The sequence below is a fragment of the Hoplias malabaricus genome, chromosome 2 (assembly GCF_029633855.1).
Source record: "Hoplias malabaricus isolate fHopMal1 chromosome 2, fHopMal1.hap1, whole genome shotgun sequence".
NCBI classification, from domain to species: Eukaryota; Metazoa; Chordata; class Actinopteri; order Characiformes; family Erythrinidae; genus Hoplias; species Hoplias malabaricus.
In genome coordinates, this window is record NC_089801.1 from 1,648,660 (window position 1) to 1,668,375 (window position 19,716).

Genomic DNA, 19,716 nt, shown 5'->3' on the forward strand with positions numbered 1-19,716 from the left:
TAAATGTCAGAGGAGTGTCCAAACACATTTGGACATAAATGGTACACATGTCCACACACCAAAGCGGTTTGCGTGTGTGTGCGTGTGTAAGGAACAGGTGATGTGTTAGTGTCTTAATTACAGTACTGAGCTCCACACACCAAGTCACATGCTCATTAACCTGCTCCAATACACACAGCTGTGCCACAGTCTTACGATGGGAGTTCCACCATTGGGACAAGACTGAGAGAAGAAGCAGGAAATGAGGGCATGAGACATGAAGGACTTACTTGGAGATAATGATCGAGACAATCACAGGAAAAATACACAAAAAAGATGACCCCAAAAGGGCAGGGGAAAAAAAAACAAAAACAAGAGAGGGGAGGGAGAGAAGGTGGACAAAAGATGAAAGAGAGCGTGAGAGAGTATCTAGAGAGGTTTGTGTGTATATACCTGTAGCATGAGAGCATGAGGCGAATGGACAAAGATGGACGGATTGTCTCTGGGAGACGACTCGAGGCACAGTTGAGCATCTGTGGCTCGGGGATTGTAGGTAAAGGCGATGCTTGAGGATAGTTTCCCGTCATAAAGAAGAGTTTTATGATGCTCTGCAAACAGCAGGTCACTCTCAGCCTTGTATTTAAATGTTCCCTAAAACACACAACGAAAAGGGATGTCAAAAAGCTGTTTTTTTTAACATTCATAGAGGTTGCTTTAATTTCAATTTAAACACACTTAGACATGTAGGAGACTCAGGAAATTAAATCTTAATTAAAGGAAATTAAAGCCTTCTCTTGAATTAATGTAGCAGTCCTTTAAAAGATGTATAAAACTCCTGTAAAAAGTTGCGTGTTTGTACCTTGTATTCGGGTCCGAGTTGATAGATGGCAAGGATTTGAGCGGCGCTAAGGGCTTCGCTGAACAGATACACCGCTCCCATCTGACCACAGAACACTCGGTTACTATCAGCCGTCTCAGACGAGCCCAGGAAGCACTTATCAAATGTCTGCAGAAGAGAAAGAAATGCATTACAATTTTTGATTAGGGAGAATTAATTATAATTAAGATTTATAGTAAAGTACATGACTCTGCTAGTTATCCAGTGCTATACCTACTGCTACGTAGTGACATTAGCCTTGTAGCTCTACTCCATCTCTACAAAACTATTTTACTTTTTTTGGTAAACAAAAACTAACATAATAAAGATGCAAGATGCATCTTGTTTGTCTTTAAACTTTTATTAAACACTCCATGATACTTACGTCACTCGTGTTGACGAGCCAGGTGATTTCTCCATACGATGCTAGTTCTCCATTAACATAGCAGCTAATCTCACTGTTCTTCCAGCGGTTGTAGATGTGCACAATGGTCACCATGTACCACTGCAACACACACAGAGAAAATACACCAGGAAGTCAGAGAAGATTCTCTAAATAAACACAAGGTAGATTGAAGATTTTGAACTGAAATAAATGTTAATATGGATTATGGATTTGAAACGGGAGTTGGGAGACAGAATCTCACACTTTCACTACTGGAGAAAAAAATAAATAAAAAAATAGATCACTGGCACCATATTAAAAATTAATATTGACTTTTAATGTGTTTACAACCTGATTAATAACCATCTAATAAACTGATTTTTAAGCCATTTATAAACCTTGATAAATGCAACATATATTTAGAATGGCAGTCTATTTCTATCAAGTACAAATTAATCAAGTCTGATTCTGGCTGCAGAATGCCTCGTAGGCATTTATTTCCTCAAAATATTGACTACATCCAAATAATATCTTTAGGTTATGTATTAAAAAGTGCTAATACTACTATATACGGGTTGGACAATGAAACTGAAACACCTGTTTTATTGTGGTTTTAGACCACAGTAAGTTATTAGTGTGGTGTAGGGCCTCCTTTTGCGGCCGATACAGCGTCAGTTGGTCTTGGGAATGACATATACAAGTCCTGCACAGTGGTCAGAGGGATTTGAAGCCATTCTTCTTGCAGGATAGTGGCCAGGTCTCTACGTGATGCTGGTGGAGGAAAACGTTTCCTGACTCGCTCCTCCAAAACACCCCAAAGTGGCTCAATAATATTTAGATCTGGTGACTGTGCAGGCCATGGGAGATGTTCAACTTCACTTTCATGTTCATCAAACCAGTCTTTCACCAGTCTTGCTGTGTGTATTGGTGCATTGTCGTCCTGATACACGGCACCGCCTTCAGGACACAGTGTTTGAACCATTGGATGCACATGGTCCTCCAGAATGGTTCGGTAGTCCTTGGCAGTGACGCGCCCATCTAGCACAAGTATTGGACCAAGGGAATGCCATGATATACCAGGCTAAGCCATCACTGATCCACCCCCATGCTTCACTCTGGACATGCAACAGTCTGGTGGTACACTTCTTTGGGGCTTCTCCACACCGTAACTCTCCCGGATGTGGGGAAAACAGTAAAGATGGACTCATCAGAGAACAATACATGTTTCACATTGTCCACAGCCCAAGATTCGCGCTCCTTGCACCATTGAAACCGACGTTTGGCGTTGGCGTGAGTGACCAAAGGTGTGGCTACAGCAGCCCGGCCGTGTGTATTGACCCTGTGGAGCTCCCCACGGACAGTTCTGGTGGAAACAGGAGAGCTGAGGTGCACGTTTAATTCTGCCCTGATTTGGGCAGCCGTGGTTTTGTTTTTTGGATACAATCCGGGTCAGCACCAGAACATCCCTCTCAGACAGCTTTCTTTCGCGTCCATTTAATCCTGTTGGGTGTGTTTCGTTCTTCTTGGTGGTATGCTGACGTTACTCTGGATACCGTGGCTCTTGATACATCACAGAGACTCCCTGTCTTGGTCACAGATGCGCCAGCAAGACGTGCACCAACAATTTGCCCTCTTTTGAACTCTGGTATGTCACCCATAATGTTGTGTGCGTTGCAATATTTTGAGCAAAACTGTGCTCTTACCCTCTGCTAATTGAACCTTCACACCCTGCTCTTACTGGTGCAATGTGCAGTTAATGAAGACTGGCCACCAGGCTGCTCCAATTTAGCCATGAAACCTCCCACACTAAAATGACAGGTGTTTCAGTTTCATTGTCCAACCCCTGTATAATACTAATATATATATATCCCACTTTTTGTCCTCCCTCACTCCCTCTCTGTGGTCTGCCGTAGCCCCTCCAGCTTCAATCGCACCTAGTTAATGTTCTGAAGTTTCCTTTATTCCCTGATTAAACCCACTGAAGGTGGTTATCCCAGGGATTAGATCTCTCTGGAGGGCCAGGAAAAGAGTCAAGGCCAAAAATAGTGTGTGTGACAGTCTGCGCCGACAAAGCCTTCACTGAGCTCCAAACACACATCCAGCTCCCAGTAAACAAACAAAGGCCCTAAAAACACCAGTATTCCATAGTGTTGCCCTACAAAATTTTACATTTTTATTTACTTCCAATATATATTTATATTTTACAGCAAAAAATCTCAAAAAATCAGTGTCCTCACAGCTATGACAAGGGCATCTTTGTGATTGTTATTTTGTTTTGGTCAAGGCATTTCTTTTATGGGATTGGACGAGACAGTCTTCCCTTAGGCTTTATGGGGACTATTTAACAGGGACTCCTATTTATCCACTCATGGTGAAAATCTGAAATCATGCTATGACTGTGGGTCTTTTTGTTTTCCCCATTATTCCAGGACATTTTTTCAAACACCAAACAGATTTACACTCACTCCAGTGACTGACCATACAGTGCCTCTGTCCAATGATCATTAAAAACACAGTATAAAGTGTACACAGAACAGGTATCAAACAATAACCAGAGAAAGACAGTGTGAGATGCTCCATGACGTTTTTGTTCAAGTTCTAAGCTCTACCTTCTGAGGTTTGAAGTCGTATTTGACGCAGTGCTGAAAGCCTTTCCCTTTGGATTTTAGAGATGTCACGATCAGACAACCTCCCACAAAGTGTGCAGAATAACCCAGGCCTTTATTCGTCCGGAAACTAAGGGGGAGAGAAATAAAAATATCATACAGACAATATCATATAACTTATATAACCTAATATTCATAGTGTATACCAAAAACACTCATAGAAAAGAGGTATTTTATGATGATTAAAAAGGTGCAATTTGTCACAACAAACGTATTTACTCCAAATACTACACTAGTATTACACTAATACGTATAATGCATCAGTATAATGTATTAGTGTGGTAGTATACAGCTTAGGACACTGCTGCTGTTGGGGAATGATCCACATTGCTTGACAAATCACAAAGCAAAACTCTCTGTTAAAGAAAACACAGTATTGGTTTATTAGTGTTTAGTACTGAAAATGTATTGTCAAATATGTTAGAAATTTCTTAACAGCTTGAGATACGGTCTTGTTTCAATCTAAACCTTACGCCTCTAGCACCCCAGAAGCACGTTAACTGATTCAATCAGAGACAACAAATCAATTTGACTGTTTATCACTTTAAAGAAAACGTAAAATCTACAAACACTTTCATTAACTACGTTCATTCATTTTTTAAAAGTAAAAATGACTAATTAATTAAATATCCTTAGAGCCCAATATTCAAGTCAAAACATACCCTTCCTGAACAAATTAATTTGACAGAAATTAATTATAGGCTGAAAATGGGACAGGAGAGACCCAGTGATTGTCCTAGGGACAGGGAAAGAGAGGTAAATTAAAAAAAAAGACATTTAAGGCAGTTTCCACTGCACTATGTAATAAAAAAAAAACTCCACAAATCTCATATCTCAATCTGTTCATACCTTGAACTAACGTGTCATATGTGATATGTTCACGAGGGACTACACAAACACATAGCAGTTTTAAATGAGGCAGCCATGGCCTTGAAGTTTGAGAAGTGATCTTGAGGCCGGAGGGTCGCCGGTTCAATACCCGGGACCAGCAGGAGAAAATCCATTCACCGCTGAAGTGCCATTGAGAAAGGCACCTAACCCCCAAACCACCCCCCAGGCGGCGAGGTGGTTCACTGCTCCGGTTGTGTGTGTGTTCACTGCCCTTAATGTTTGTGAAGAAGTGCTCACTAGTGTGTGTTTGTGTGTTCACTGCCACGGATAGGTCAACAGCAGAAAAAGCAGTTTCCCCAAGGGGATCAGTAAAGGCGTTTCTTCTTCTTCTTCTAATGCATTAATTGACCACCTTTGTTTTCCTACCAAGAGGAAAAAACACCTTACCTAGGGTTCTTTAAGAGGGTCCCCTTTAGTTCTGTATAAACAATGCATCTCAGGATAATCTAGTACTATTATAGTAGTTTAGATCCAATACTATGTCTTCTGTGTGTGTGTGTGTGCGTGTGTGTGTGTGTGTGTGTGTGTTACGCACCAGTACAAATAAGGCTTGTCTTTGTCCACATTGATGTTGTTGATGGGGTCCATGCGCAGCCAAGTGTGGAAGGTGAAGCCATTTTGATACGGCCACTTTGCAATTGGAGGAAGAGCAATGGCCTTTAAACAAAAAAATTATATATAAAAACAAAGGATGTTAGAACTCCGCAATTCTAAATTCAACTGATTCGGCTCATTAAATAATTACTGAGCGATTATTGAGATGATCAGGTAAGTTACTTAGCATTCAAGTCCTGTTAGAAATATGGTATTTATGAGATTAGCGCATGAGCGCCAACACAGGATTAATTTTACTAGTTAGAAAGACACAATAATAAAACCTAAAGTAGCCAAAGCACAGGAAAGGGGAAAGCTGCAGTGGGTGGAGTTAATTTGTGGGACATCTGTCATTCATTCATTCATTCATTCATTATCTATAACCCTTATCCAGTTCAGGGTCGCGGTGGGTCCAGAGCCTACCTGGAATCATTGGACGCAGGGCGGGAATACACCCTGGAGGGGGCGCCAGTCCTTCACAGGGCAACACACACCCACACATTCACACCTAAGGACACTTTGGAGTCGCCAATCCACCTACCAACGTGTGTTTTTGGACTGTGGGAGGAAACCGGAGCACCCGGAGGAAACCCACGCAGACACAGGGAGAACACACCAACTCCTCACAGACAGTCACCCGGAGGAAACCCACGCAGACACAGGGAGAACACACCAACTCCTCACAGACAGTCACCCGGAGGAAACCCACGCAGACACAGGGAGAACACACCAACTCCTCACAGACAGTCACCCGGAGGAAACCCACGCAGACACAGGGAGAACACACCAACTCCTCACAGACAGTCACCCGGAGGAAACCCACGCAGACACAGGGAGAACACACCAACTCCTCACAGACAGTCACCCGGAGGAAACCCACGCAGACACAGGGAGAACACACCACACTCCTCACAGACAGTCACCCGGAGGAAACCCACACAGACACAGGGGGAACACACCAACTCCTCACAGACAGTCACCCGGAGGAAACCCACGCAGACACAGGGAGAACACACCAACTCCTCACAGACAGTCACCCGGAGGAAACCCACGCAGACACAGGGAGAACACACCACACTCCTCACAGACAGTCACCAGGAGGAAACCCACGCAGACACAGGGAGAACACACCACACTCCTCACAGACAGTCACCCGGAGGAAACCCACGCAGACACAGGGAGAACACACCACACTCCTCACAGACAGTCACCCGGAGCAGGAATCGAAACCACAACCCCCAGGCCCCTGGAGCTGTGTGACTGCGACACTGGACATCGGTCAATTGTTTTTAATTCTAGCCAATCATGTAAGATATTTAAACGGTCAATGTTTTTTAATTTTCGTGGTGTCCACCGTTCCCAACCCAAAGATTCTTGAATATATATCTTGTCATAATTAACCTCAACACTTGTAAGAAGGAACTTCAAGCTGAATCTTGTACGCGTCACTGCACGTGTGGAAGCCGTACACACCCAGTGCCACATGTGGGGTTTATTTTGTAACTCGACAGCTTCCACTGAGTAAAAGAACCTTACAATCCAGATGCCTCAGGCACCTTAACATTTGTACAAAACCAGTGTATATCTGAGTATATTCACAGGAAAACGTCCTCCCTCCATAGACATACAATGCAACAGATATTAATTGTTAGTTAGAACAATCCCCACAAGATTATAGAGTGTTTGCCTAAATGCCAGACAGACTGATATGCACCATACAGCTGAATGTATAAGGTGTTTAATGACTATATGTCAAAATAAAAAATGATTCCATGACCTCCACAGCGCACTACAGAGGAAGCAGGAGAGATATGAAACACAGCACAACTTTAACAATGGTTAAATTTACCAAATGTAAAAGATTAACGTAAGGCACATGAGAGCTTTTCTTACCGCAGCACTCTTCCCTGGGAATGTGAAGAAAGAGTCAGGTCCAGTTCTGTGAGCCATAGACTTCAAAACCGACAGCAGCTTCACGGCATGAGGAGGCTGCCGACAAATTTACACACGTTATTCTCATATACATAGCACACAGATTATACAGATCATACACAAATCCAAACATTTAAATGGAAATAATGCCACAATTTAAAAAGCTACAATTGCTCTACAATTACAAACTACCAGTTAATTCATTCATTGATTCATTCATTGTCTGTAACCCTTATCCAGTTCAGGGTCACGGTGGGTCCAGAGCCTACCTCGAATCATTGGGCACAAGGCGGGAACACACCCTGGAGGGGGCGCCAGTCCTTCACAGGGCAACACAGACACACACACATTCACTCACACACTCACACCTACAGACACTTTTTGAGTCGCCAATCCACCTACCAACGTGTGTTTTTGGACTGTGGGAGGAAACCGGAGCACCCGGAGGAAACCCACGCAGACACAGGGAGAACACACCAACTCCCTATCAGTTAATTGATTATTTCAAATACAATAAACATAATTAATTTCGTTAAAAATGAAAATGTTTAAAATTAAACAAACTTAGACTTATTAATAACTAAAATGTTTAGGTAAAGAGCGTGCTATTATTTTCATTTTATTTCTATGATCCATCTTCTTTGCTTTGCTCAAAAAACCTTGGCCTTCTACCAGATCCTTAAAGTGACCACTACTTTGAAGTTCGTAAACTGTGGAATTCAGAACACGTAGATACCCTCATTTAATACTGACATTTCTTGTTTTCACTGTGTTGTTAGTTTTAAAAATGTATCTAGAGCCTACAATATCAAAACACATCAAACACATACATAACTGCTGCCAATTCTGCTGCTCCATACTCCATACCCTGTCCCAATTACACTGCAGTGCAAATTCACCACAGACAGGCGGCTCAACAAACATTTACACAATCACTGGCACTGGTGTTTAAGTTCTAATAACACATTTCAGCTGGTAATTTAAAATAGTGAGTAGTTATCATTAACCTCAGCTTAACAATGTTTAGCGTACAATGTTTTGGCTGCAATCATTCAATGTACAGTGGGACATCTGTGAACAAATGGCCCAAAGATCCCAAAATATCCAGAAAATGGACTAAACTTGTCCACTTTAAACGGGCACTTTGGAAAGGACCCTCCGCTCACTCCGTTATCTGTAGCTCATTTCACTGGCGCTTTTCCAACAATATGGGCATGTAAGGACACCAACGAAAGGTGTTCAAGAGCCTCTGTAACATGGAGGTAAACAGGGTAAGGACACTCACTTCGCCTGTTTTAGTTGGTGTTAGTTAACGTTAGCTTGACTCGCTAAACTCGGTGTCTCAGATTATACTCGGCTACGTAGCTGCATTACGGAGGTTTATAGTGTCGGATGAATTCGAGTTCGACTTCGATCACATTTACAAGAATAACGGTACCTCTACATTTGAGTTTAGCTTATTGCTAGACTATTGTCATGAATAATGTTGGTTATTTAGCTAGATACTGTCATAACAGTCAGTCATAACGGTGTTTTACCGCGGCGTTGTTCAGCTGTTGTCCACCAGTGACGTCACGGTCGCGTTCAAGAATTTCCGTAGAGAGCTCGGGTTTTTCCATCAATTTAATAAAATTGTCAGTTTTAAAGCAAATTAAGCTGCTATTTTCATTTTAATTCATACTTATATCTGTCAGTGACTACAATAATGTGGAATATTCATGGAGGTCCATTAAGTGGTGCTTAGCCTTTAAGTGTCTTTTTTTTTTTGAGTTAGGGAAGCCCTATGGATTTAAATAACCCTATGGATAAAAAAAAAAAATTTTTGTTTACTTTATTTAATCCCTGATTTCACAAAATATTCTCTGCTTCGTTTCACCTATCCATGCAAATACTTGGTGACTCACTATCCATATTCAGCAAAATGACACACACAAATTTAATTCATACCCATTGTCCTTTCTCGCCCTGTAGTTTACTGAAGAATAGCTTCAGTTCCTTCACCGTGATGCTATAACTTGCCAAAACACCCAACATGTCCACCAGCAGATCTGAAAATATAGCATGAAAATATAGTTTGAAATACACACTTACCTACATTACCTCCAGTAAAATGTTAAAGTGCTTTCCTTCACCTTTAAAGTTATTATTCTGGAGTGGGGTATTTTTGTCTGTCATTGACAACTAACACATTATTTTCTAATATGTATTTACAGTCATTTAGGATTTAATGGGTATCCAATTATGGTCTATATTATGGCTGCTGTTATTTCTGTCTGTAATATTTATTATATTTATGACTTTACAATGTTTGTGATTACCTGCGATCATGCAGTCTGTGTTGTTAATCCTCTCAAGGACAAGTTGTATTAACTCCACCTCGGTGCAGGCCTGCAGATTCCTCACACTTTTCTTCAGCACGGCCGTAAAAATACTCCACACTTCAGCCTGGCACCGAACATCACACTTATCCAGTAGCTCTACCATGCACACAATACTCTCTGCCTCCTGAATGATGAAGTTCATCTCCAGATCAAACTGACCCCCAACCAGCTGCAAGAGACGAAAACACAGATATGAACTTTACAAATAACATAGATAGTGTTCACACAAGATAAAGCCAGGGTTGGAAATGGGTTGAACAGTGCCAGGAGCCCATTCCAAAAGTAAATGACAAGTCAGGACAGTGTTCCTGAAAAGATCTCACAATTTAGTGGAATTCTTTTGTGTGTGAATCCATGTACAATTGGTTTACTCTGTTTAAAGGGAGTGTAAATGAAGTGTCTATTAAATTCACTTCTGTTGTGTTCACTGCGCACATCCAACAGAAATTCATATTCCATGATAAAGAGCTTTTAACTCGGGTTAAACAAGTGGCGATTCTGCTTTGATATCGTTAATATTTTAATATTATTTTGATGATGCATGTGTTTGATTTTGCCGCCCGGTGGTGCAGCAGGTAGTGTCGCCTGGAGGTTGTGGGTTCGATTCCCGCTCCGGGTGACTGTCTGTAAGGAGTGTGGTGTGTTCTCCCTGTGTCTGAGTGGGTTTCCTCCGGGTGACTGTCTGTGAGGAGTGTGGTGTGTTCTCCCTGTGTCTGCGTGGGTTTCCTCCAGGTGACTGTCTGTGAGGAGTGTGGTGTGTTCTCCCTGTGTCTGCGTGGGTTTCCTCCGGGTGACTGTCTGTGAGGAGTGTGGTGTGTTCTCCCTGTGTCCGTGTGGGTTTCCTCCGGGTGACTGTCTGTGAGGAGTGTGGTGTGTTCTCCCTGTGTCCGTGTGGGTTTCTTCCGGGTGACTGTCTGTGAGGAGTGTGGTGTGTTCTCCCTGTGTCTGCGTGGGTTTCCTCCGGGTGACTGTCTGTGAGGAGTGTAGTGTGTTCTCCCTGTGTCTGCGTGGGTTTCCTCCGGGTGACTGTCTGTGAGGAGTGTAGTGTGTTCTCTCTGTGTCTGTGTGGGTTTCCTCCGGGTGACTGTCTGTGAGGAGTGTGGTGTGTTCTCCCTGTGTGCGCGTGGGTTTCCTCCGGGTGACTGTCTGTGAGGAGTGTGGTGTGTTCTCCCTGTGTGCGCGTGGGTTTCCTCCGGGTGACTGTCTGTGAGGAGTGTGGTGTGTTCTCCCTGTGTCCGTGTGGGTTTCCTCCGGGTGACTGTCTATGAGGAGTGTGGTGTGTTCTCCCTGTGTCTGCGTGGGTTTCCTCCGGGTGACTGTCTGTGAGGAGTGTGGTGTGTTCTCCCTGTGTGCGCGAGGGTTTTCTCCGGGTGCTCCGGTTTCCTCCCACAGTCCAAAAACACACGTTGGTAGGTGGATTGGCGACTCAAAAGTGTCCGTAGGTGTGTGAGTGAATGTGTGTGTGTGTGTGTTGCCCTGTGAAGGACTGGCGTCCCCTCCAGGGTGTGTTCCCGCCTTGCGCCCAATGATTCCAGGTAGGCTCTGGACCCACCGCGACCCTGAACTGGATAAGGGTTACAGATAATGAATGAATGAATGTGTTTGATTTTTGTCATTTTCATCTTCAGATATAAATATTAAATTACTAGTTTAACAATAAACACACACTGCATCTCCTCTATAATTAATACAACTGTCACCATTGGAAAATGTCCCATAAACACAGCTAATGCAGTTAAATCCTCTAATATAAATCTTCATATTAATTATATGTAAATTAGTCATTGTTGGCAGTGGTTGATTTTTGAACTAATGCAGATTCATTTATTTTAACAATATTTTAATAAATAATGGCCAATAACCAATAATTCACTTCGGAGTGTAACAGTTACTGCCAACACAAACTAATAATACAGAAAATATAGTTTTAATAAGTCACAGTAATATGAAGTTAGGAGTTTATTAATCAGGCCATTAACCAGCTGAATTTAATATTTTGAGTGCGGAGAGAGAAAGAAAAAGAGAAACAGAGAGAGAAAAAGAGAGTGTGAGAGAGAAAGAAAGAGAGAAACAGAGAGAGAAAGAAAGAGAGAAACAGAGAGAGAGCGTGAGAGAGAAAAAACAAAGAAAACAGACCATCCCCCAAACTTCCTTAAAGCAGAGGTTCATTGCAAAGTCCCTAACACCCAACTGGGCAGAAGTGGCCATATCTAAAACCTCTATGAGAAAATCTCTAGCCTTGTTTAAAGATTTCCAAGTGAAGCTGTAATATGCTTATATTTTAATCCTTAAGGATGTTATTCTTAACCCATTTCCAACTCAGGAGAATTAGCAGCACACTTCCCTCCTCAATTATATTCTTAAAGGTATATACACCATGTAAATGATACACTGATGTTGATTGGTCATTTACGTTTTTTTTTTTTTTCAGATTAAAGGGGAAGTTAACCCTTTTTACATTTGAGTTTTTCTAAAATCTGGAACACTTTGTCCCACCCCCAGAGGCTCAAAACTACAAGCCACAAAAAATGGACTGAATCAGAGCAGAAATACATTCAACATTGTGAAGCAAAGTATGTCAAAGTAAATTTTTGCTGCCTCATGTCTTTAACAAATATGCTTCAGAAGACAGAGGGATGTAATTAGACAAAGTCAAATTATATATATATATAATATAAAATATATTCTGAATATAATTTGTTTGTAAAATGATCACTTGCAGACAGATGTATACACACATAGACACACACATTTAAAAAGTGAAGAGGCGCCTACAATCTTCCATAAACAGGTTCAGAAACGATCCAGTGTTTATAAAATTTCCATTAAATTTACACTGAAAGATAAACATTTTGCCTACTCCTGTAATGTTCTCTCTCTCTCTCTCATTCTCTCTCTCATTCTCCAACTACTCCTGTCAGTCATGAGATCTTTGTTTGGTAAACTGAGCTGAGAGTGTACCCTGAGGAGAACAAGTGAATATATAATAAATTAATGGCTAAATGCCACAGTAACAACTCTTTCTTCCACATTGAAGGACATAACAGAGGATAATAATGCCCACCTCACTTAGGTCTCATTAGGTTTTAAAACATAATCATATATTTATCTGTGTGTGTATGTGTGTGTGTGTGTGTGTGTGTGTGTATATATAGAGATGTGCGTTTAGTGACCCTACATAAAGTTAAGTGCCCTATTTAAAAATACCATGCTAATATGAACATCAAAAAAAATGAGCAACCATGAATCATCTCAATCATTTTTGATGTGGACTGGACTACACTCATCATCTACACAATATTCTGAAAACATCAGAGCACTGTGCTGTGCTGAGCTCAACTGCCCAGCAGTGAACACCTTTCATTTGAGCCCCCCTCACAGAAATGAGGCTCACGCTGCCCAACAGTGCACCCCACAAACCAAGGTAAGACCATAAACCTAGGTAATATACAGAGAGTATGAAAAATGTGGATACCGCCCATCCCTAGTCTGGATTTCTGGACCCAGGACAGCCAATCAGAACAGAGCTTTACATATACAGGGGGTTGTCGACTTACGACGTTGATCCATTCTTATGTCGCATCGTAAACCAATTTTCGGTGCAAGTCGGAACATACGTACATCCTGTACGTAAATAACATACTGTAAGCACTTATCTATCTATCTATGTTACACTTATATAGCGTCTTTCTAGATACTCAAGGACGCTTTACAATCCACACTGCTCAGAACGCTCAATCCACACACACTGTACTTTCGATCGGGAATGACCGACCACCTGGAGGACTGCATCGGGCACTAGCGTTTCACCCAGGACAGAGTGCCAATCCATATCTGGGCACACACACTCATTCACAGGACCCTCCATGTTTTTGGACTGTGGGAGGAAACCGGAGCCCCCGGAGGAAACCCAAGCAGACACAGGGAGAACATGGAAACTCCACCCAGATGGGACTTGAACCCAAGATCCCAGCGCTGGGAGGCGAACGTGCTCACCACTAAGCCACCGTGCCGCCCGAATCCCATCCTATCACCGTGTACACACCAAACATCGTAACTCGGGACTGACCTCTTGTATCTACTTCAAAGGCACATGGCACTTTGTTATATTGTAAGGGACAGAGAGATATCATGTAAGTATGAATTGTGTCTGTTTTTGGACCATTAAACAACTTTCTGTTATACTAGCTTCCAAATTTTTGCCAACAGAATCTTTTTAATAATCTTTAGTTATTCTCCTGTCCTTTATACGATTTAGGACATACAAGGTTTTGTTCAGAGACAAATATGTAAAGCATTGGTTAAGAATCATGCAGAATGTCCGTGCTTGTTCTGAATAAAAAGCCATAGACATTCCAAAAAATATGCAGAATTCTGTAATGAATGTATTATAAAAAAAAAAGCCTGACCACATTAGCATTTGCTCCAGCTCAGTGAATTTTCATCTTATTAAATGCATCTCATAAATAATGAGCTGACACCATTTGCTGGAGAAACTAATGATGGGAAACTGCAGGACAATGACTCGCTCCTAGGCATGAACATTTAGGAACATTTTCCTAGACTCAACATGCTTTATTCAGCTCAGACCCTGACATCTGTGTCATCACTGCATGATCAATGTTCCAGGCTATTATTATATCACTAGTGTGGCAATGAATGTTCTAATATCATCTCAGAAAGTAGTGTGGAATGGCAGGCGGGGTAAAATCCATCAAAAATGTTAAACATTTTCAAAATCAATCACTTCATCCTTATCTGTAACCCTTATCCAGTTCAGGGTTGCGGTGGGTCCAGAGCCTACCAGGAATCATTGGGCGCAAGGCGGGAATACACCCTGGAGGGGGCGCCAGTCCTTCACAGGGCAACACACACTCACACATTCACTCACACACTCACACCTACGGACACTTTTGAGTCGCCAATCCACCTACCAACGTGTGTTTTTTGGACTGTGGGAGGAAATCGGAGCACCCGGAGGAAACCCACACAGACACAGAGAGAAAACACCACACTCCTCACAGACAGTCACCCGGAGGAAACCCACGCAGACACAGAGAGAACACACCACACTCCTCACAGACAGTCACCCGGAGGAAACCCACGCAGACACAGAGAGAACACACCACACTCCTCACAGACAGTCACCCGGAGGAAACCCACGCAGACACAGAGAGAACACACCACACTCCTCACAGACAGTCACCCGGAGGAAACCCACGCAGACACAGAGAGAACACACCACACTCCTCACAGACAGTCACCCGGAGGAAGCCCACGCAGACACAGAGAGAAAACACCACACTCCTCACAGACAGTCACCCGGAGGAAACCCACGCAGACACAGAGAGAACACACCACACTCCTCACAGACAGTCACCCGGAGGAAACCCACGCAGACACAGAGAGAACACACCACACTCCTCACAGACAGTCACCCGGAGGAAACCCACACAGACACAGAGAGAACACACCACACTCCTCACGGACAGTCACCCGGAGGAAACCCACACAGACACAGAGAGAACACACCACACTCCTCACAGACAGTCACCCGGAGGAAACCCACGCAGACACAGAGAGAACACACCACACTCCTCACAGACAGTCACCCAGAGGAAACCCACGCAGACACGGGGAGAACACACCAACTCCTCACAAACAGTCACCCGAAAGGAAACCCACGCAGACACAGAGAGAACACACCACACTCCTCACAGACAGTCACCCGGAGCGGGAATCGACCCCACAACCTCCAGGACCCTGGAGCTGTGTGACTGCGAAACTAGATATCCATTACAAGATTTAACCTACTGACAAGTGAACTGAATAACACAGATTATCTAAAGAGGGCAGCAAGTTAAAGGAACACTAAGTAATATTTTACTCCAAAATTACAGTTTCAAAATCACCGAGATGCTCCACTGCGCTCTAATGTGGAGAATAGAGCATCTGTCACTGCTACTCCAGGCTCATCACTGCAGGAACTGCGCTGTGTAATTTTGGAGGAGGGTAGGAAACCACCCATATTCACATACCCTCCCCAATGACTTCAGGACTGTGCTGTAAAAGTGAATTACACTAGGAGGAGTCGCAAATCTTACCTAGTGTTCCTTTAACAGCCAGCTCCTGAAGTTGAAGTGTTAAAAGCATCTCCAAAACTGAAGATTGTGTTGGGTGTGCAGTGGCGTATATCTACCAAATGTGGGCCTAGGAAAGGCAACCAGTAAACCAGCAACAGAGTCATGGGCACCCCAGACTCAATGTGCAAAGGAAGACAAGAGGTCAGGATAGGCAAGGTTATGGATGATTAAATCATTAAATATGCTTTTTTTTTTTAAATGGTGAATCACAATCAGAGAAAGATCAATGCACACACACACACAAGTCTATGCTCCACCACTGACAAGTGTCACTGTAACAAGATAATCCATGCTATCCACCACATATGCATAACCTCTAGCTGAAGGTACAGACTAAGATCAGACAAAATTTTTATCTTGGACCATTTCCCATTGGGCAGGAATTTCCTTTAGTACTACATCTTTTTTTCATATTCTGTAGAGAAATATTTATTCTGAAATCCGCCCCGCCCAAGACAAACATCCGGTCTCAGGCTCGTCTTAGAGCACATGCTAAAATGCTGCTGGACAGGAAGCAGAGAGCAGCAGACAGGAAGCAACCCTAGTTAAGAGATTTCAGGGTAAAAGGAAGGCGGGTCAAACTTTTTTTTCCTGTGTTTAAATGAACACTCTGTGGTTTTGTGAAGAATCTAATCAAATTTACACAAATGAATTCAGTTTGGCGTTTGAAATGTTGCCACTTTGGCTTTTGCACTATAGCAATAAAGCTAAGGCAGCTAATACGTGGTGGAAACAAATTCTCGTAAGCATTAGCATGGTGCTAACTTCACGTCTAAGCCGTCACAAACTCAGCTCAGTTTAGTCATTTCTAACACACTTTGTTAACTGGTCCTCACCGTAAACCTCAATGTAAAGCTTACATTTTAAAGTAAAACTGAAACACAAAACAAAAGTTAAACCATGGTAAAAAACTAAGTTGAATGTATGTATTTCAATGTGGCTGCTGCTACACGCATCAAAAATAATGTAGTACAGTAAAACATTGATTAATAATAATAGATAATTACTTATTCACATTCATTTAAAAGAAATGCATAATTCATGAGCTTAATACAGCCAACTTTATATGAACATAATGTAAATTTTATCCTGTTTTTATTCCCGCTTCTCAGACTCAACTCTAAATACAGGAGGTCCTCTGGTTACGTCAGTCACGAGTTACGATGTTTCTTGGTTACGACACATCTCCCATTTACTGTATAAAGCCTTGTTTCGACGTAAGTGGTTTTGCGTCGTAAACATCGTAACGCGGACTTCGTGTTTGGTGTGTGCGGTGGAAGAATACACAGTTACGTGGCTCGGGACCGAGGAGGATAGGTGTTAGGATAGGATAAGTGCTTACAGTACGTTATTTACGTTCCGACTTACACCGAAAATCGGTTTACGACGCGACGTAGGAACGAATCAACGTTGTAAGTCGAGGACCCCCTGTAGATATAATTGTTTTTTTTCAGCTGAATCAAAAATAATGCAGAAAAAGCATTTCATACTTTAGCGTAAAGGCCTGTCTTACACTTCCATGAAACAAACGTCTGTGTGAGAGTTAAAGAAACAGCGTTTTGTGTTTGAAATGGTTTATTGGAGCAGCTTTGCATAAGAGTATGATGAGTATAATGAGGGGCAGTGTACAGTGTGTTTGTGTGTGTTTTCTTATGAAGATTAAAAAAATGTTCCTTATTTAATTTAATGTTCCTAAAGGTAACGTTTTGTGAAATGTTTTAATAAGTTGACCCTTCTATTTGTGAAGTGTCCTTCACACAAAAACGTCCCTCTACAAACCGCGGCTGTTTATTTGGTTCCTAGGAGGAGGGTGGCCTAGTATAAGAAGCCATTCATTTCTGAAGTGTTTGCATCATCACGCAATCCCTGATTTCTCTGGCCATATCCTTTCTTTGTTTTGTGGGAGCTCATACACATCTCAACATTTAACACATCTAAACCATCCTCAGATAAGACTGTGTGTCTGTGGTTGTGAACATCTCGAGACTCTTCAGAACAAAGCGTAAAAAAAAACCACAGTATCTGCTCCGGAACGAGCGAGATACAAGGGACAAAAAAAAAAAATCATCAGACAAACACTTCCTACAGCTGCAGCTGCTTTCTAAACTTAGACCAGAGATTAAAAACAAACTAGATTCTCCCCATCACTCCACAGTGACTCAAACAACCGGGTCTTTTTTATTCCCTGCATTTTGTGACATTGCAAATGTGTCACGTATAAAAAATGTTATATTAATACATAATTCTACATCCACTGGAAAAACGACTGTGTGGAAACTCAGTCCAGATCCCATCAGAAATTTAAGGAGCATTTTTAAGCCCTCCTTTGCCACATATTTAACTTTCAATGACCAAATATAAATAAAATGTTTCGATTTGAACCTGTCCATTCAGTATGTGAGATTAAATGAACTATAATTCAACTTAAATTTATTACATGATTATATTAACAGGCCAAATTGTAAAAAACTCAAGCCTTAAAAACGTTAAGTTACTGTCACTGCTATTCTAGCTTGAAGGGAACAACATCTATTTTGTGATTTTTGAGTAATTGATAAACTATACAAAGATCAACCGATCAGTTATGCTTTGATAGACTGATCAAAAGAGAATCAATTATAGCCCTCGAAACAAAGGGGCTAATATGTAGATGCATATCCAGACAAGGCATAACAGAGGATACCCATTACCGATGTTGGTGTAAGTAAATGATAAAAAGTACAGGTTTAAAATAAAAATGAAAAGCACACAAACTTTCCTCGGCACAGAGCACACTTTAATCTATTTCAGTTTCAGTTGCTATATCATCAAATCCACCCGAGGTGAACCAAGGTAAAAGCTCCTAAGCAACATGCTCTTTCCGCAACACGTCCACAATCACTAAACATATGGCACTGAGATAAAGAGCAGTGAGCATCCAGTTTTAACAAATATACATTCCACTCCACTTCCCCATCAGGCTAACGCACCAGACGTCTATTACAGCCCACTACACACTAAACCAAACCACAACATAACTTACACAAAGAGTTACAGTGAACCATTTGAAAACATAATGTTAAAACCTGAAAAACTGCAAGAAAAAACAACAGGAAAGTGCTCCGTCTCCGTGTGTTTTCATGATCAGAGTTGACTGGAGGATGGTTCTTTTACTTTTCTCTACTTTGCTCAGCAGGATGACTCTGAAAGCATAAGCCAAAATACTCACTTTAAACTAAACAGACATTATTAACACATACTTATCGTATATCACTGTGATCTGAACCACGACTGTATCCTGACTCTAATCATTTATCTACGGCTCTGGCACTGGCTCTGGTTAAAACAGACAGCAGCTCTGGGAAGTGACGAAGCTCTGGTTACCATCAAAACTGGTGCAAACGCAGACATGTTCACTGAAAAGAGTCCAGGACAGAACCAGTTCAAGATCCAGAGACGATTGAAAAGGGCTGAAAGAAGTATGTCAAGGAATGGAACAATTTTACAATTGTTTTACCTTTTTCTTAAAACGTAACAAATGGCGATAACAGGATTATGGTATAATAGTAATATCACAATCCAATATATTGTGTGTTAAAGGACAACACAAACGGCAATCACTTTCAAATCCACTGTAATACATTATCACCTTTCTCTAGTTCTGTTAATGACATGTTCTTCAATTAGTCTATAATTAGCCACACAGCTCCTACAGCTAAATTAACTTAATTAATGAAAAAGGAGTGTTTTAGAAAGACTCTGTGTGAATTAAATTTCCAGTTGCAATCGCTAATCCTTTGTTTGTTAACCAGATCTGTCCTGCAGGTCACCCAAGGTCAGTGGCACACAATTATATCACAAGCTAATAGTGCACAGGACTGTTAGCATG

The 19,716-nt window shown here is 41.8% G+C and overlaps 1 protein-coding gene across 1 annotated transcript in view; it reads right to left on the bottom strand.

Moving 5' to 3' along the window:
• Positions 1 to 19,716, bottom strand: part of lrba (LPS-responsive vesicle trafficking, beach and anchor containing) — a 214,216-nt gene that overhangs the window by 183,910 nt on the left and 10,590 nt on the right. The window contains 8 exon segments of the mRNA XM_066662321.1: positions 433 to 630; positions 839 to 985; positions 1,242 to 1,361; positions 3,851 to 3,977; positions 5,334 to 5,455; positions 7,286 to 7,381; positions 9,272 to 9,372; positions 9,643 to 9,874. Coding sequence (XP_066518418.1) covers positions 433 to 630; positions 839 to 985; positions 1,242 to 1,361; positions 3,851 to 3,977; positions 5,334 to 5,455; positions 7,286 to 7,381; positions 9,272 to 9,372; positions 9,643 to 9,874 — 1,143 coding nt within the window.